This window comes from Triturus cristatus, chromosome 9, assembly GCF_964204655.1.
Source record: "Triturus cristatus chromosome 9, aTriCri1.1, whole genome shotgun sequence".
Classification (NCBI taxonomy): domain Eukaryota; kingdom Metazoa; phylum Chordata; class Amphibia; order Caudata; family Salamandridae; genus Triturus; species Triturus cristatus.
In genome coordinates, this window is record NC_140592.1 from 1,055,691,285 (window position 1) to 1,055,711,544 (window position 20,260).

Genomic DNA, 20,260 nt, shown 5'->3' on the forward strand with positions numbered 1-20,260 from the left:
ATCACATATTCAGAGATAGATATTTAGCGAACCATATTAATCCCAAATGATATTAGGTCTGTGATCTATATCCGCGATATGTTGACCATAAGACATTTAATTAATATTGCAGGTGCATTTTTGAAACATATCTCCAACGAGGAGTCTACGTTGGTCATTGGCAATCCTGCAGTATTTATGCGAATTTTTTATGAATTAGTGGGCCGGATCCTATTGGGCTGAGTTCCCTATATTCCGCATTAACGTGCAATAATTGAGGTAAGCGGGAAATCCCTTACGACTCTATTTAGACAAAACTTTGTCGATATTAGGACTGAGTCTAATAGTTTTCTATATATTTTTTATATTTTATATTTTCTATTAGATCCCTATAGTTTCAACAAACAGGGACTTCAAGGTACTTCATTAAGAATATACACGTAACAGATAACATTCATATATCTGTCTTTTCAAGTGGACTACACCCGTAGTGGGGGTATGTATTACCGTTATTCTTCATGCAATACAAAGACTGTGGTATGAATGGACACAAGGTTTCATTGGTCAACTTTGATGCACCCTTGCATCTCTATGTCCTGGCACTTGTATAAGAAACCTATAAATAGTTTGTATGATCGGTATGGGTATGAATCTGAGAATCGGTGGATTCGTCACCGGTAGCCGCATGCACTCATAGACAAAGACTAGATGGGGCTTTATGCCCGATAGGTGTGTGAGAGTAGCGGGATTCCCGTTTTTTCAATGTAACACATCATATAGAAGCCGTTTTAAAAAAAACTTTATTGTTAACTTTAGTCGATGTATGTAATAATATATTGAGATGATTTACAGCAGTATGACTACAACGATTGTTGCTCTCAAAGTTTTTTATATAAAAAAATATGATAAATCATTTTGATGGTTCTAAATGAGCTTTTTCTTTTATTGTTCTATTAGGTTTTTAAATTGTTTAGAAATATTGGAGAGTTTTTATCTTTGTCCTGAGGAAGGTGGGATCTTAATAAGAACTTACCACCGAAACGCGTTGACGCCTGTACAACTCAGAATTGGTCTAAAATCCAGAAACTGTCTCACATTTGGATCTACTGTATTAAGAATAGACCTGTGATACATATATATTGATTTACACTGGAATTACACCATTCTGTGATGAATATATCGATTTCACACCGTATCCTTGCTCTCTAACTATACATGTTTTATATATTTTTTATGTTTCTGTATTTTATGTTGATTGTCTGTATGAACCCTATTATAGAATTGCAGATATGTGGATATATTGTTATTAATAAACTACAACATCAATTTTTATTCAATTTTTATTCGATTTTGTTTCTTTGTCTTTGAGATATATGCGGCTATTGTTTTGGGTATTTCAGACCCTCAGTTGAGTTTGTTTGCATGCTTTGAGTGAACTTGACACGATTGTGGTCTAGGTGGCTATGAATACCCAAGAGAATCTCTCTATTTACATCTTGACTTCAGACCACAAATAATGCAGCTGCCTGCTTGTCGCTTTGTCTTATAAAGTGTTCTTTTTTCCACTCACCAGCCTGGCGTCAACTGGCTCCAAGAGCATAATTTTCATGTCTCAGTATGACGTTCGCTGTGCTCTTCATGCCAAGAATCTGTTGTTCTTAATAAGCCATTTTTAGATGTACTCCCCTTCTCGCTCTCTCATTTATCCCACCTGACACTCTTAAAGGTTCCTTGCTTCTACTTGCGCTCGTTTAGCTGAAAACCTAGTTCTTTGTTTCTTAGCTCAATCGACTCCTTGCTCACTGACCACGGCAGGTGAATCCAGTGCTTGGACTACACTGGGTAGCAGAACGAGCTACACGGTATCAATTCAACAATCGGTCACTCAAAATGTAACAATCAAACATAATAATACATTTAATAATAATAATAATACATTTATAGAGCGCCTGGTTACCCCAAAAGGTGTGTCCCCGTGCTAGAAGCACATCAGCAAGTGTGGGTTAATAGCTGGACTAGAGATTGTAAAGCCAGGTTTTCAGTCCTCTACGAAAGGCTGGTTCAGATTTCTCCCCTCGTAGCTGAAGAGGGAGTGTATTCCAGTTCTTGGCTGCTAGATAGCCAAAGGATCGAGCACCCATTCTCGCTTTCCTTATCCTGGGAATCTTGAGTAACTGTCCTCCTGTAGATCTTAGCTGTCGACCAGGATTGTAAGGGGTGAGGAAGTTGTGCAAGTAGGCCTATCCCCTGTAGGCTCTTATGACAGAAACACATGGCTTTGAAAAGAATTCTCTTCTCAATTGGCAGCCAATAAAGGGCGTCCAGAGCTTGTTTTTAGGATGCTCGCCTCAGTACATTAAGAACATGTAGAACATAATACATTAAGAACATAATATACAATAAATATTTGCTTGGTTTGTAAAATAATAATAATAATAATAATAATCAGTGCCTGGGCTCTCGTCAGGAGACCACTACAGATTGCATCACACATTGCTTTCGTCAGCGCTGCCATCGACAGTACCAGTACAACTACTAACCATCACACTCCTCCAAGTGGGACAATTCGGACTAGCTCAGGCCCCCAAAGCTATAAGAATGGCTTGGGCAGAAGGTAACAGTCATTTTTTATGTTTATTGAATTTATAATAAACTGTTGTTGTGGGTCCACTCTACATTTCCCAGACAGCGCTAGTATTGACAATTATGTGCCGGTGCCGAGCACCGGAAACCACTGGCTCAAATTAAGCACTGCTTGTCATACAGCATGGCCCACTTTTAATCAAAGTGATTGGATAACGAAGGATTTTACAAGAACACATTCTGGTTCACTTTAATGGCCTTTCTTGCATCAGCCGTATGCAAAGGAACTTATTAATAAAATGCTTTACTTTGACAGACCAGTAATAATGTTCTTTGGACCTTTGACTTCACAGGACGCATGCCAAAAAGTACGATTCATACTCATTACACTTTGTGGAATCAAGAATAATATATGATTTTACCTTAGTTCCTTTTTTGACATATTTGGCATTGTCTTTTTCAATGTCATGCCATGATCTGATTGGTGTTTTAAGCTCATCACCTACAACCATGCCAGGCCCCTGAGTTGGTGGTCCTCCAATGAACATCATTATTCGAGCTCCAGTGTTGGGAAAGGTACACTATTTAAACAAGAAAAAAGCAGAAAATGTGAGGTTAAACTCTATGTGTTTTATGCAAAGCATGATAATAGATTTACAACGTGTTTTTTTTTATTTTTAGCACCTTGGCTCTATATGCCCGGTCACCCCCTTCTTCTGCAGATTTAAGGAAGTGATGGGGCAATTTCTGTGATGAAATAACGGTAAATCGCAAAAAGTCAGTGCATTCCTTTTCAGTGTTTGCCACTTACAATACTGGTTATGACAGGGGTAGTCAGGAGCCGGGGGCGTACCCATCACAATTAAAAGCAATTTCTTTAAAAAGATCTGTGATATAAACCGAGAAAAAAAAGTTGTTCAACAGGAGCACAAATCTTCCGTTCCATAGAATGTATCCACTAGATGGCAGACAATCAGTAGGAAATAATTTAATATTAGCCTACAGACGGAACAAACATTTATCAGAATTATCCATTTTCATGAATTGAGGAAGAAAAAAACAAGCATTCTCAAATGCATTAGGTTCCGCCTATGTGATTAATAATACTTTTTTTTGGTTGCAAATTTGAGCTTGGTGAGCAGGTGTGCAATATAAGTTACTGAAACTTCGTAAAACTGTTATTACTTGTTTATTGAGAAAGGCAATATGTGCAGTAATGGCATTTTTCACACAATTATGGATTTTCCGCATTTGCCACGTAATCCATCATCAGATGCATAATCTGCAGATTTAGAGAAAAAAGGTTACTGAAAACGCGGCGGCACACAGTTGAATGCTCTTTGTAAAGGTTGATTGGTCACCTCTCTGTTGCTCATTGCTATATTAGGGTGTTGAACCAGTACTAATGAGCTGCAACCTATGCCCAGACAGTGCTAACAACCGTAACAAGTCCTGGAGGTCAGCGCAAATTCAGAGGTGGATACCTCCACCAGCATCCTTGCTACACCTCTGCATAATGTGCTTAAAGCCCCCGCCGTCAGACAGCTGAAGAAAGCAAGCCTTGGAATAAGAGTGTAATGGCCCGGACATGGCGTAACGGCCAGAGCTGCTGACTTTGGAGCTGGAGAACCAGGTTCGAGTCTCGGCGTTGACTCAACATCCTGTGATTCTGGGCAAATTACTTAATGTCTCCATGCCTAAGTATCAAAACAAGCATTGGCATAGCCAATAGGTCTCGCCTTTGGGACCTTATAAGTGTTTAGCCATGCCACACTTGATGTTGTTGCACCAAGGATATTGTGCTGGATAACTAAACACTTATAAGGTCCCAAAGGCGGGACCTATTGGCTATGCCAATGCTTATTTCACTTATCCCAGCATATTCACTCCATTAGGTGCATGAATTTTCCCCCTTCTCTGTGTTTTCCCTCTTCTCCCTGCGTATTTGTTTCTATAACATTATAAAAATGTAATTTTCCACAACTTTGTCCTTCGAGACACTCTTATGTACGCTTTCACTTTTACATATTCACCCTCCGAACCACTCTGCCATACTCCAAAATACCGCTTTCTTGTTCATTTGCTTAAAACCCCATTCCACTTGAAGCTTTTGGAAAAGACATTTGATCAAGAAAGTAAAAAAGATGCTTAAATATGTTGGATAAAACAGGGGTAAAGCGGCTTTAAATGCCATCTCAATGGAAGCACAAAAATAAAATAACTGACTTCTCAGGTGCCTTTTAGTGCAGCTGCAACATCATTTCCCATGAAGCCTCGAAGGCCGAATGCTTGATGGCGGACAGAGCCAAGTGGTGTGAGTACCTATCAATCAATCAATCAGGGGTTTATAATGCGCGCTACTCACCCGTGAGGGTCTCAAGGCACTGCCTTGAGAACCTACATACAAAGTGAAGAAAAAAATCGGGATCTGCTTTAGAGAGTGGTATGGGTTTAAAGTTAGAAATCTGTGGAAGGAGGTAACAATTAGAAGTATGGACAGTCAGAAAAATACTGAAAGTCAGCAAACTATGCTGACTATACTAAACATGAACTGATTGTGCTCAGCAAATCGAAGATAGCTAAGATGAAAAAGAACTAGCAAAGCAGGCACGTTTCTGGACACCCACAACAACCTCGTGCTGAAGTGTCATGTGTGGATTTTGAAACAACAAAACTGAAGAGAGAGGAAACTTGCAGATTAGTTACTCTAACTAGATCAGGTTCACCCAAAGATCCCTGCCCCCCTGCCGTTGTGCATCTTGCTGCAGACCTGATTTCTGGAGAACTATCCCTTTTAATTAACCAGGTAATTGAGTCCGGTAGATACCCTTTAAGCTGGAAGATTGCAACTATTAGACCTCTATTAAAAAAAACCCTCACTGGACCCCCTTATACTAAAGAATTACCGCCCAATCGCCGCTCTGCCTTTTGCAGCCAAAATCATGGAGAGGGAGCTAAACAGATCCCGGACAGAATACCCAAGTACCTATAATCTACTGGACTCAACTCAACACGGGTTTCGCGCACAACACGCCACGGAGTCAGCACTCCTTGTGGTAACAGAGGAAATTCGCAACATTGTGGACAAGGGTGGCAAGGCAATCTTAGTGATGCTGGATTTGTCGGCAGCGTTCTACACCGTAAACCATGCGGTGTTGATTTAAAGGCTTCAGGAAATCGGCATTCGTGGGACTGCACTGTCCCGTCTCTCTTCTTTTATGGAGCAAAGTCTGCTATGGGATGGGTTACAGTCGGACAGCTTCCATCTGCCGTGTGGTGTTCCGCAGGGCTCAGCACTATCACCCACGCTGTTCAACATTTATGTGACTCCCCTGGCAAAACTTATCAGGAAGCAGGGCCTCACCATAATCTCTTACGCTGATGATTCCCAGCTCATAATTTCCGCGGTTAAACAATCGACAGACATGGCTCTTAAATTCCATAGCTGCCTGTCTGAAATTATGAGTTGGATGCAGGAGAGCTTCCTGATGATTAACACAGAGAAAACCGTGATTATTGAGTTTGGTCATGGCAGTCCCCTGTGGAACAGATCCTGGTGGCCGGTAGGGGCTGGGGAATGTCCCTGCCCCGTGCCCAAAGTGAGAAATCTGGGCGTGCTGTTCGACAACCAGCTAAACTTTTCAGCTCACATTAACAGCCTTGCATCATCCTGCTCCTTTCTGATAAGGACGTTACGTAAGATTTTCCCTTTCATTAACTCAGAAATGCGCAAAGCTGTTGTAGTTGGTCTTGTGCTATCCAGACTAGACTACTGAAACGCCTTACTGCTGGGGATAAATAAGTCGCAGATAAGGAGGTTGCAGACTCTCCAGAATGCCGCGGTGAGGTTATTACTGGACGTCCCAAGAGATCAATCGATCTCAGGGGGAATCACTGCATTACATTGGCTCCCTGTCCAACAGCGCATAGACTTCAAGTCTATATGCTTAGTACATAAGGCCGTTTTTGGAGGTGGTGCCAAGGATGTTCAGAAACTATTCATCCCCTATACCTCTGGCCGTGTGCTAAGGTCTAGCACCCGCAGTCTCATCAAGATTAATCGGATCAGGAAAGTTAGATGGGGCGGCAGAGCTTTTTCAGTTCGTGCCGCGGGACTTTGGAATAAGCTTCCCTACTCCTTAAAATCTACACGAAACCACCAAGCTTTCAGAAAACTGTTAAAGACACTGCTTTTTCAAGAGGATGGTATCTGAGGATCACATCGCCCTCTGTGTATACCAGCGCCAAGACGCTTCGGCATTCGTGCGCTATATAAAACCATATCCTATCCTATCCTATCCTAAGAAAGACTAGGAAGTAAAGCATTTCCAGTCAAAATTTGATAACCCGGTAAACTGAGCAGAGGTACATACAAAAAGAAAGACCTTTATGTGAGGTCTGAGAAGTAGTCATTTTAATTAAAGCCATGAAATAAATTTGAAGAAATTTCCAGTGGGGAAGATATTTCTGAATGCAATTTCTAATGAAGAGGGGGGAAAGCAGCTGATGGCCGTGAGTTAGGCACTCACAGTTGAGATATATTGTTATCTACAGCTCATGAGCTAAAATTGTGGCAGAGCCAGCTCAGTCTTACATCGTTCTGAGGTCGGTGAATTGAGTACTAATAAGTTGGGTATGAACACCACTAATTGCTACGTTTAGAAAAGGCAAAAGTACAGCACAGAAACAAACTAGTAAAAAAGAAAAAATTGCAGAAGGGCAAATTCAATTTCAGTAAAGTTCTTTTTTTTGCTTCTGTCAAGCTAGACAAAATCAACAGACACTGATCATGCCACAGACGACTAACAAACTGATAACAGAAAAGAATCAGATGCTTAAGGGACGCCCTTAAACAACAACGCTCTGTACAAATGGCTCGGAACGTTTGCACTTAATCAGTCTACAAGAAGTTTTGCATGTCATCTCTTACCAAGAATTCTAGAGAATGATTCCACGCTCTAATACTCATGCCAAACCACAGAACAGGATGACTTTCGTTACTGGTCTGGTTGGAAATATGCAGATTAGATACAAAGACACGTAAACATGTCTTAAACAAGAGACGCTCTGGTCCCAGCACTGTCTATATCAGAAAAGGGTGGCATTTAGCAGCGAAAAAGGGGAAACCGAAGCAGCCATCTTTGTTGTTAGCAGCTTCCCTTCCCCCAGGTAAGATTTACAACATACTCGCACTAATAACTTTTGTAAGTCAGTCACATAAGAAAGTATTTTCACGATCCTGGCACTAAATGCATGTCTTCTCACCAGTAGCACAAGTGTACACTTAGGTGTGTAACTGGGAATAACCATGTTCTTCTATAGAGGGTCTTTCAGGAGGCAGTCACCATGCAATGGGAGCACTGAAGTCTGTAATGCTCTGTGACTCCCAGACAAGATATGTTCAGGTTCTGGTTTATTTATTTATTGATTTATTTATGCGACTTGTATAGCGCGCAAGTACCCTCGGGTGTCTCGGCGCTGTGGAGTAAATCAGGAGGAAAGCAGCCGAGTGTGGTGACTTACTGATTGAAGAGCCAGGTTTTTACTACCTTCCTAAATGTCATGAGGGTGGGACTGGTTTTAATGTGGAGGGAGAGGGTATTCCAAAGTCTGGCTGTGGCAACTGTGAAACGTCGGTCTCCCCAGGAGGTTTTCTTAGTGCGGGGGACAGTAAGTAGGTGCGCTATGGAGGAGCGCAGAAGTGTGTTCGGGGCACATGGGCATTGTGCTTTTTTTTAGAAAATCTGGTCCTGTGTTGTTGATCGTTTTATACGCAATGCACAGTGCTTTAAATTTGGTTTGGCTTCTGATAGGCAACCAGTGGAGTGGACGTATGACAGGTGAGATCGCTTTGAACTTGGGGGTGCCGGACAGAATTCTGGCCGCTGAGTTCTGAACTAACTGCAGCTTGTTCAGGACTTTCTCCTGGGCATTTAGGAGGAGTCTGTTGCAGTAGTCTACTTTTGACATGATCAGTGTGGACATAAGGGTCTAGCCAGAGCTGGAGGGGAGGAATGGTAGGTTTCCTTATCATTTTTAGGGTGTAGAAGGAGGAAGAGACGACTGCATTTGCGTGGTGAATGAACGAGAGCTTGTCGTCGAACAGTACACCCAAGTTCCTGACCTTAGTGACAGGTTCTGGTGGGAGTCCCAGATCATTTGGCCACCAAGTGGGAGACCACCCAGGGGCAAGCCTGCCAAGGATCATTACTTCCGTTTTATCAGAGTTACGTTTTAGGCAGTTGCTTGCCATGCAGGAGCTGATGGCTAGCATTCCCTCCTGGAATCTGGCCACAACTGCTCCTCCATCGTTGTGTACTGCCAGCACCAGTTGGGTGTCGTCGGCATATGAAGTTAGCTTCATCCAGTGCTTTAATGACCCTGGCCAAGTCCGACACATAGATGTTAAATAAGGTCGGACTTAGGGAGGATCCCTGGGGCACACCACAGGGAAGAGCAAATACCGGGGAATAGAAGTCACCTAGTTTTACTGATTGGGTGCGGTTGGCGATGAAAGAGGTTAGGAGGGCTTTGGCATTGTGGTTAATGCCTATAGAGGAGACACGGTCGATTAGGGTGGCGTGATCGACCGTGTCAAAGGCGGCGGACAGGTCCAATAGTATCAGGACTGCTGCGCCGCCTTGGTCTAGGATCATCCTATCAATCAATCAATCAACACAATTTGTATAGCGCGCTACTCACCCGTAAGGGTCTCAAGGCGCTGAGGGAGGGGGGGGACGCTACTGCTCGAACAGCCAGGTCTTGAGTTGTTTCCTGAAGGAGAGATGGTCCAGGGTCAGCCGTAGGTGGGTGGGGAGGAAGTTCCATGTCTTGGCCGCCAGGTAGGAGAAGGATCTTCCTCCGACGGTGGATTTGCGGATTCGTGGGACGGAGGCGAGGGCGAGGCTGGCGGAGCGGAGTTGGCGGGTGGGTGTGTAGAATGTAAGTCGGCTGTTGAGGTACTTCGGGCCCGTGTTGTGGAGAGCCTTGTGAGCGTGGGTGAGGAGTCTGAACATCCTCTTGCTGACGGGGAGCCAGTGCAGGTCTTTCAGGTCTTTCAGGTCTTTCAGGTGGGCAGAGATGTGGCTGTGGCTGTGGCGGGGGATGTCCAGGATGAGTCGTGCTGAGGCGTTCTGAATGCGCTGGAGTCTTTCCTGTAGTTTGGCTGTGGTTCCAGCGTAGAGGGTATTCCCGTAGTCCAGACGGCTGGTGACGAGGGCCTGGGTAACGGTCTTCCTGGTATCGGTGGGGATCCATCGGAAGATCTTTCGGAGCATGCGCAGGGTGTTGAAGCAGGATGAGGAGACGGCGTTGACTTGCTTGGTCATCGTGAGGGAGGAGTCCAGGATGAAGCCTAGGTTGCGAGCGTGGTCCGTTGACGTCTTTCATTCCTTCCTGGAGGTTGGCTTTGGCGGAGGCGGGGTCGTTGGTGAGGGAGAGGATCAGCTGGGTGTCATCGGCGTAGGAGATGATGTTGAGGTTGTGTTGGCGTGCGATGGCTGCGAGAGGGCTCATGTAGACGTTGAAGAGGGTGGGGCTGAGTGAGGATCCTTGCGGAACGCCGCAAATGACTTCGGTGGCCGAGGAGCGGAACGGAGGGAGGCGGACTCTCTGCGTTCTTCCATCGAGGAACGAGATGATCCACTCCAGGGCCGCTCCTTGGATTCCGGTGTTGCTGAGGCGCTGTATCAGGGTGCGGTGGCATATGGTATCGAAGGCTGCTGAGAGGTCCAGGAGGATGTCGTCGGTGGCTGAGATGAGGGCGGTCTCGGTGCTGTGGTTTGCTCGGAAGCCGGACTGTGAGGGGTCGAGGGATCCGTTGGTCTCGAGGAAGGCAGAGAGTTGTCTGTTGACGGTCTTCTCGATGACTTTGGCTGGAAAGGGGAGGAGCGAGATGGGGCGGAAGTTCTTGAGGTCCGTGAGGTCCGCGGTAGGTTTCTTCAGGAGGGCGCTCAGCTCAGCATGTTTCCAGCTCTACGGGAAGGTGGTGGATGCGAAGGAGCGGTTGATGATGTTCCGGAGTTGGGGTGCGATGATGGAGTCGACTTTGTTGAAGATGTGGTGTGGACAAGGGTCGGTAGGGGAGCCGGAGTGGATGGTGTTCATCAGGCGGGTGGTGTCTTCAGTGTTGATCGGGGTCCAGGTGCAGATGGTGGTGGTGGGGGGCGTTCGTTCGGTGGTTGGGTCCGTGGTCTGCGCACCGAAGCTGTTGTGTATATCGGCGATCTTGCGGTGGAAGAATGAGGCGAGTGAGTCGCAGAGGTCTTGTGAGGGTGTGATGTCGTTGTTGCAGGCGCTGGGGTTGGAGAGCTCTTTGACGATGCTGAAGAGTTCCTTGCTGTTGTGGGTGTTGTTGTCCAGACGTTCTTTGAATGTTGCCTTCTTGGTGGTGCGGATCAGCTGGTGGTGTTTTCGGGTGGCGTTCTTGAGGGCGGTCATGTGTTCTGCCATCTGGTCGTGGCGCCAGGCTTTCTCGAGGGTGCGGCAGGTTTTCTTGGAGTTCTTGAGTTCGTTGGTAAACCACGAGGCTTTTCTGCTGCCGGGTCTGCTTGGAGGATTCTCCAGTGGTGCGAGTTCGTCGGCGCAGTTGATGAGCCACTGTGTGAGGTTGCGGGCTGCTTCGTTGGGGTCCGTCGTGTTGGTGGGCGGGTTCTGGCTGAGGGCGGTGGCGAGCTGGGCGGTGGTGATCTTGCTCCAGCTTCTGCGGGGAACCTGTTGCGGATGGTGGTGGGTAGTGGTTCTCCTGAAGCTGAAGTGGACGCAGCTGTGGTCTGTCCAGTGTAGTCCGGTTGAGTGGCTGAAGGAGATGTGCTTGCTGGAGGAGAAGATGGGGTCGAGCGTGTGGCCGGCGTAGTGGGTGGGGGTGTTCACCAGTTGCTTGAGTCCGAGGTTGGCGAGGTTCTCCAGTAGGGCGGCGGTGTTGCAGTCCTCGTTGTTCTCCAGGTGGAAGTTGAGGTCCCCTAGGAGGATGAAGTCTATGGAGGTGAGGGCGTGCTGACTGATGAAGTCGGCGATGGCTTCGCTGAATTGTGTGCGAGGTCCCGGGGGTCTGTAGATGAGAGTGCCTCTGAGGGTGGTCTTGGGGTCGGTGTGTATCTGGAAGTGTAGGTGCTCGGCGGCAGTGAGGGTGTCATCGGAGTTGGTCGTGATGCGGATGGTGTTCTTATGGACGATGGCGATGCCTCCTCCAGTTTGGTTGACACGGTCCCTCCGGATGATCTTGTAGCCCTCCGGGATGGCTATGGCGATGTCGGGTGCTGAGGAGGCGTTCATCCATGTTTCAGTGAGGAAGGCGACGTCTGGAGATGTTGAGTCGAGGAGGTTCCAGAGTTCGACGGCGTGCCTGTGGATGGAGCGAGTGTTGAGCAGGATGCACTTGAGGTGGTTGTTGCTGGTGCTCGGCTTGGCGGGTGCGGTGCAGGTTCAGAGGCAGGTGAATTTGCAGACTTGGCAGGTGAAGGGTCCGTGGGTGCGTTTCGGGGTGGCTCGGTAGCAGGCGGGGTTCCGTCCGGCGTTGAGAGCGAGGAGGGTTGCGGCGTCGTAGGTTCGTCGGGTGCGCTGGCATCGACGAGGACCAGGGGTTCTGGCGCTGGGCACGGTCCAGGCGCGGACGGGCGTAGACTGGCTTGCCTTTGGCGCGCAAATCGGCGCACCCGCTGCGCGTGACCGCTGCGCATACGCGCGGTCTCCATTTAAGGCGAAGTGGGAGGGAGGAGCAGCTGGGAGGCGGGAGCGGGGAGGACACAGAAAGAAAAGGGGGAGGGGCCGCGATGTAACAGCGGCGGGAAGCGGGGAGCGGAGGGGGGGGTCACACCAGGGGAACAAGCGGCAAAATCGCTAACCTAGTGAAAAAATAGAGAGTTACAGTGTAATACAAAAACGAAGCAAAAAATAGAGAGTTACAGTGTAATACCCTCCCCGCTCCCGCCTCCCAGCTGCTCCGCCCACCCGCGCACTTGGCCTTAAATGGCGACCGTGCGACGCAGGTGAGTGTGACCCACTTGTGGGACACCCCCGCGCCACACGGCCACCAGCTGCTGCGTGTGCCCCTTGCCTGCCCTCTGCCTCGCTGCTGCCTCGTTTGCCGGTTGCCGGCTGCCTCCGCTGCGGTTGTTTTTGCTCTTGTTTTGTCGATAATTTGTGCCTGTTTTGTTTTAATTTCATTTTGCCCTTGTTTTGTCGATAATTTGTGCCTGTTTTGTTTTATTTCATTTTCCCCGTGTTTTGATTTTCCTTCCTTGTTGTCCGCCTACCTCGCCGCCCTCCGCCCTCCCTTCCCGCCACCGCCGCTTTTCCCCGCCCCTTTTTCGATTCTGTACCCTCCCCGCTCCCGCCTCCCAGCTGCTCCGCCCACCCGCGCACTTGGCCTTAAATGGCGACCGTGCGACGCAGGCGAGTGTGACCCACTTGTGGGACACCCCCGCGCCCCACGGCCACCAGCTGCTGCGTGTGCCCCTTGCCTGCCCTCTGCCTCGCTGCTGCCTCGTTTGCCGGTTGCCGGCTGCCTCCGCTGCGGTTGTTTTTGCTCTTGTTTTGTCGATAATTTGTGCCTGTTTTGTTTTAATTTCATTTTGCCCTTGTTTTGTCGATAATTTGTGCCTGTTTTGTTTTATTTCATTTTCCCCGTGTTTTGGTTTTCCTTCCTTGTTGTCCGCCTACCTCGCCGCCCTCCGCCCTCCCTTCCCGCCACCGCCGCTTTTCCCCGCCCCTTTTTCGATTCTGTACCCTCCCCGCTCCCGCCTCCCAGCTGCTCTGCCCACCCGCGCACTTCGCCTTAAATGGCGACCGTGCGAACGCGCAGCGGTCACGCGCAGCGGGCGCGCCGATTGTGCGCCGAAGGCGCGCCAAAGGCAAGCCCGTCTGCGCCCGTCCGCGCCTGGACCGCGCCCAGTGCCAGGACCCCTGGCCCACGAGGACCCCGACCGACCCGCCTGACGTACTCCGCCGCCACCCTCACCGCTCTCAACACCGGCCGACTCCCAGAATGCCATCAAGCCACTCCACGACGTACCCACGGACCTTTCAGCTGCCACGCCTGCAAGTTCACCTGCATCCGGACCAGCCTCGCACCAGCACCCGCCAAGTCGAACACCAGCAGCACCCACCTCAAGTGCATCCTGCTCAACACCCGCTCCGTCCACAGACACGCCATCGAACTCTGGAACCTCCTAGACGCCACAGCCCCTGACGTTGCCTTCCTCACGGAGACCTGGATGAACGCCTCTTCAGCTCCCGACATCGCCATCGCCATCCCAGAGGGCTACAAGATCGTCCGGAGGGACCGAAACGCCAACCAGATGGGACGAGGTATCGCCATCATCCACAGGAGCACCATCCGTCTCACGACCAGCACCGACAACACCCTGACCAGCGCCGAACACCTGCATTTCCAGATCCACACCAACCCGAACACCACCCTCAGAGGCACCCTGATCTACCGACCCCCTGGACCACGCACGCAATTCAGCGAGGACATCGCCGACTTCGTCAGCCCGCATGCCCTCCCCTCCGCTGACTACATCCTCCTGGGAGACCTCAACTTCCATCTGGAGAACAACAACGACCGCAACACCAGCACCCTGCTCGACAACCTCGCCAACCTGGGACTCAAGCAACTGGTGTCCACCCCCACCCACCTCGCCGGACACACACTCGACGCAGTCTTCTCTTCCAGCACAGACATCGACTTCAGCCACGCCACAGAGCTTCAATGGACGGACCACAGCTGCGTCCACTTCACCTTCAAGAGAACGACGACCCACCAACACCAGCAACAGGCCGCCCGCAGAAGCTGGAACAAGATCAGAGCAGACCAGCTCACCACCTCCCTGAGCCAGCACCCGCCTGCCAGCTCAGCGAACCCCAGCCAGGCCGCCGACAACCTCACGAAGTGGATCAGCAACTGCGCGGACGAACTCGCCCCACTGAGGACCCCGCCTAGCAGACCCGGCAGCAAGAAGGCCCCATGGTTCACCGACGAACTCAAGAGCTCCAAGAAGAACTGCCGAGCCCTCGAGAAAGTCTGGAGAAGGGAACCGACACCGGACAACAGGACCTCCTTCAAACTTGCCACCCGGAAACACCACCAGCTGATCCGCGCCGCCAAGAAAACAGCATTCAAGGACCGGTTGGACAACAACGCACACAACTGCAAGGAACTCTTCAACATCGTGAAAGAGCTTTCCAACCCCAGCGCAGGAAACAACGACATCACCCCATCGCAAGACCTCTGCAACTCCCTCGCTTCATACTTCCACAACAAGATCGCGGACATACACAACAGCTTCAACAACCAACCAACGCACACCATGACCGAGCAACCACCCCCCACCACCACCCTCCACGCCTGGACCCCGATCAGCACCGAAGACACCATCCGCACGATGAACTCCATCCACTCCGGATCACCGACCGACCCCTGCCCTCACCACGTCTTCAACAAGGCCGACGCTGTCATCGCACCCCACCTGCGAGACATCATCAACACATCCTTCGACACCACCATCTTCCCTGAGAGCTGGAAACACGCCGAACTCAGCGCTCTACTCAAGAAACCAACAGCGGACCCCACCGACCTCAAGAATTACCGCCCCATCTCGCTCCTCCCGTTTCCAGCCAAAGTCATCGAGAAGACCGTCAACAAGCAGATGGCCGCCTTCCTCGAGACGAACGGATCCCTCGACCCCTCACAGTCCGGCTTCCGAGCCAACCACAGCACCGAGACCGCCCTCATCGCCGCCACCGATGACATCCGAGCCCTGATGGACAATGGAGAAACAGCGGCCCTCATCCTCCTAGACCTCTCCGCGGCATTCGACACGGTCTGCCACCGCACCCTAGTACGGCGCCTCAGCAACATCGGAATCCAGGACAAGGCGCTGGAATGGATCATCTCCTTCCTCGACGGAAGAACACAGAGAGTCCGCCTACCACCGTACAAGTCAGAGGCCTCCGAAGTCATCTGCGGCGTCCCCCAAGGATCATCTCTGAGCCCCACCCTCTTCAACGTCTACATGAGCCCCCTCGCGGCCATCGTACGCAAACACAACCTCAGCATAATCTCCTAAGCCGACGACACCCAGCTGATCCTCTCCCTGACCAACGACCCCGCCGCCGCCAGAGCCAACCTGCACGAAGGGATGAAAGAGGTAGCCGAGTGGATGACGACCAGCCGCCTGAAACTGAACTCGGACAAGACGGAGGTCCTCATCCTGGGCTCCTCACCCTCCGCCTGGGACGACTCCTGGTGGCCTCCCGCCCTGGGCACCGCACCCAAACCGACAGACCATGCACGCAACCTGGGCTTCATCCTGGACCCCTCCCTCTCCATGACCAGGCAAGTCAACAACGTCTCCTCGGCGTGCTTCAACATCCTACGCATGCTACGGAAGATCTTCTGGTGGATCCCCACCGAGACCAGGAAGACCGTCACCCAGGCCCTCGTCACCAGCCGACTGGACTACGGCAACGCCCTCTACGCCGGTACCACCGCCAAGCTCCAGAAGAGACTCCAGCGGATCCAGAACGCCTCAGCCAGACTCATCCTCGACATGCCACGAACCAGCCACATCTCCGGACATCTGAGAGACCTTCACTGGCTCCCCGTCAACAAAAGAATCACCTTCCGCCTCCTCACCCACGCACACAAAGCCCTACACGACCAAGGCCCGAGCTACCTCAACAGCCGAGTCAACTTCTACGCTCCCAAACGCCACCTCCGATCAGCCAACCACGCCCTCGCCGCCGTCCCCCGCATCCGAAGAGCGACTACAGGAGGAAGGTCCTTCTCCTACCTGGCCGCCAAGACCTGGAACTCCCTCCCGACCGACCTGCGCCTGACCCAAGACCACCTCTCCTTCAGGAAGAAGCTGAAGACCTGGCTGTTCGAGCAGTAGCTGCACCCCCCCCCCCAGCGCCTTGAGACCCTACGGGTATGTAGCGCGCTTTATAAGTGTCACTGATTGATTGATTGATACAAAAACGAAGCAAAACAGAGGCACAGGAGGGCAAAAACGAAGGGAAGAACGAGCAGCAGCGAGGGGGCACCGAGGTCAAGGGCGGACCTGAGGTGCTGGGGCACAGACTCACCTACAGCTGGAGGGCCGTGCGGCATGGGGGTGTCCTGGGGTCAGTTGCCTTAATGAGGGCCGTCTCGGTCCCATGGCTCTTCCTGAACCCAAATTGGGTGTCATCCAAAAGGTGATTGTGATCGATGAACTCAGATAGTTGAATGTTCATTAATTTTACGAATTTTTTTTATGGAAACGGGAGGCACGCAATGGATCTATAGTTTTTAGAGTCCGAGGGATCAAGATTGGATTTTTTTAGGAAAGATTTGATAATGGCCTTTTTCCAGACTGAGGGGTAGGAGCCTGTGTGGAACATTGAGTTGCAGATATTGGTAAGGGTGGGAGTTATCAAATCTGGGATGAGTTTTAGAATGGAAGGGGGACAAGGGTCAAGAGGGGATCCTGATCTGATGGCGGAGAGTAATTCAGATATCTGCTCGGGTGAGACCTGGCTGAATTCAGAGAATACAGTGGCAGCGGTGTTGATGGGAGTATAGCCATTAGAGGTGGTCAGGGTTACCCTGCGAGGAGAAGTTGGAGTAAATTGTATTAACCTTGTCTACAAAGAAGTTAGCGAGGGAGTTACAGAGGGCTTGAGATGCGTCTATGTTTGGGCTAGTAGGTGGACTGAATAGTTTGTTTACTACTAGGAACAGCTGTTTGGAGGAGTTTTGAGCTGATTTTATTTGTGTCAGGTAGAATTTGCTCTTCTCTGTGACAATGAGATGTTTGTATTTGACTACCGCGTCCTTATATATCAATTTGTCCTGGTTGTTGTAGTGTTTGCGCCAGTGCCTTTCTAGATTTCTGCAGTTTTGCCTTTCGAGTCTGAGCGCCTCTGAGAACCAAGGGGTGGAGGGGGTATTCCGATTGGTATAGATGTTCTTGAGTGGGGCTAGGGACTGGGAGGTGGGGGTAGGATAGGTAGGACAAGTTTGAAAGGGCAGTTGGGGCAGTGTGTGGAAGGTTTATTGAAGAATGCGTCAAGGCTGAAGTGGGGGCATTGATGGATATTAGTGGTGTTGTTGATGTCCATGAGCTGGGCACTAGAGTACGATAATACCTTATTGCCAGATTTGGGGGGCCAGGGGGTATGGCCCTGGGCCCGGTCCAGGCGCAAACGGGCTTGACTTTGGCACGCCTTCGGCACGCCCGCTGCACGTTGGGAAAGGCATGGGTTTTTTATGGTGGTGTAGGTCAGCAGCTAGACTGCTAACCTCCGTTGTGGCCGGAAGTGTGTGGGGGACACTGCAGGATCTTGCGATCGATCCCTCCACACAATCTGAATAGTCAGCGGTGGACCGGGGAACACGCAGGGGCACGAGAGGAAAATAGGTGAGCACTAAGAAATTAAAATGCTGCTTTGAGTTAAAAATGTGCAAGTGACAATAAAACAGGTGACAATAAAACAGGTGACAATAAAACAAACTTGAGAAGCTCTTTTCCAGGCGCTTCAGGCGGCGGTAGAAAGAGTGCTGCTTCTGTTACCTCTTTTAAGACAGAGTCTATTACGCGATGAATTAGCAGTGCAATGACTGAACTAACAATAAGGAAGTCCTTTACCAGGTGCTTCCTGCTGCTGTAACGAGCGTGCTGCGTGCGCTTTTACCTCAATGAATTACATCCACAGTGCGATGCGATGGCATGGGGTTTTTATGGTGCTGTAGGTCAGCAGCTAGACTGCTAACCTCCGTTGTGACCAGAAGTGTGTGGGGGACACTTCCGGATCTTGCGATCGATCCCTCCACACAATCTGAATAGTCAGCGGTGGACCGGGGAACACGCAGGGGCACGAAAGGAAAATAGGTGAGCACTAAGAAATTAAAATGCTGCTTTGAGTTAAAAATGTGCAAGTGGGGGGGTGTGGCTAGTGGCCAACGAAGATGGCCGCCGCCTAAGAGAGCTCCGAGACCGACGGAGTTTCTCCCTGTAAACCTGTCATTAATCTGTGGCCTGCTTCGCGATTCTTTCCAGCTACGAGGGCCGGAGAGCAGCGGTGACGTTCGCTGCTGCTTCCAGCGCTCTCAGTGATTCTGTAAAGAGGCAGCGCCGAGCGGGAGGTCCGCGGCCCGGGTGCAACACTGGAACCGGGACCTCGCGTAGCGGCGCCCGGTGGCGGATGTTCAGAGCGCCTCAAACTCAGGGGCAAGCCGGGCAGCGCGGGTCCTAATGCAGTGGTGGAGCCAAGGTCCTGAAGAGCCCCACACATCCCCGGCTAACAGGCGGAGGCGCCCGATTAAGATTATACATGCGGGCCTCATACGGAGTGAGGAGTAACCCGGCTGCAAATCAAAGTATACGGCGGTCTCCACGGAGACAGATACAGCGCGGTTCTGGAGCAGCCGGTGGCAGATGGAGAACTGCCATAAACGAACGATCGATGGTGATGCAAGGACCTGAGGGGCAGCGAGGAGTGCTCAGTGGGGCACTGAGAGGCTAAAATCCAGAAACACCGGGAGCCTGCGCACGCCACGGCCAGCACGAACCTGATGGCTCTGACGGGGGGGCCCTCGGACATAAAAATAATTACAACCCAAAAAATTATATATATATATATTGTTCCTGTGTTGCTGGCAGGTTGGTGGCCCGCGCTGGAAGTGTCATTGCCTCCTGCTGCTCTGTGTTTGAGCTGACATCTGCCTGGGGTTGAGGAGTGCCCCAGTCACGGTCTGGCCACCATTGTCAACAAGAGAGTCCCCAGGGGCAGACGAACACCACTGCGAACCAGGCTCTCCGGCAGCTGCAGGCGGTAGGAAAAACCGAAAGGCCGTGCGCATCTGGGCTTGCGCAGTCAGGCAGCGGCGACTACCTCTTGCCCGGAGTGGCCTCCGGATCGGCGCAGGATCCTCCTGTCATGGGCGGTAAGGGCCAGCGCGCACCACAGCAAAGTAAGCTGGACAAATATGCCCATCAAAGTGATCTGTTTACCGATATGGTGACGCAAAAGACTAACACTGAAGGTGATCGATCCGCAGACACCAAGGAAGTAACTTTGCAGGATGTAATGGTCCTGCTGACCCAAATGCAGACCTCGATGGGAACTATATCCACTGATATCCCCCTGCTCCGGGCGGATATTTCCAAAATAAGTACCTGACTGTCAGACGCGGAGTCCACCACGGCGACAATCTCATCGGATACGGCAGCGCTGCAGCGTCAAGTTCACAAATTAGAGCAGGCCCAAAGGCAGATGGAGGCCAAATTGGACGACCAAGAAGGGCGCTCTAGGCGTAATAATGTTCACCTGGTGGGAGTGCCGGAAAGCATACGAGGACCGGGCCTCGACCTATTTGTCGAAGACTTGATCAAGACCAAGCTACAGCCCCGTGGACTGTCTAACTTCTTTTCAGTGGAAAGTGCGCACCGGGTACCCGGCGGGAGACCGTGGCCGGGTGCACCACCCAGACCTATCCTAGCCCGATTTTTCAACTTTAGGGACCGCGATGCGATCCTACAGGCGGCCCAAGTGGCACCTCCCCTTAGGGTGGACAACTGTACGGTGATGCTGTACCCAGACTACACAGCGGCGGTTGCAAAGCAAAGAAGAGACTTCACTGAAGTTAAAAAAGAACAGCGCAGTCGAGATTTGAAATATGCCATGCTATTCCCGGCCAAGTTGAGAGTTGAAG

The 20,260-nt window shown here is 50.6% G+C and overlaps 1 protein-coding gene across 1 annotated transcript in view; it reads right to left on the minus strand.

Moving 5' to 3' along the window:
- The window catches only part of SEC23A (SEC23 homolog A, COPII component), a 989,636-nt gene that overhangs the window by 680,804 nt on the left and 288,572 nt on the right, over nucleotides 1-20,260 (minus strand). The window contains exon 8 of the mRNA XM_085626924.1: nucleotides 2,985-3,143. Coding sequence (XP_085483050.1) covers nucleotides 2,985-3,143 — 159 coding nt within the window. The remainder of the gene's footprint in view (nucleotides 1-2,984; nucleotides 3,144-20,260) is intronic.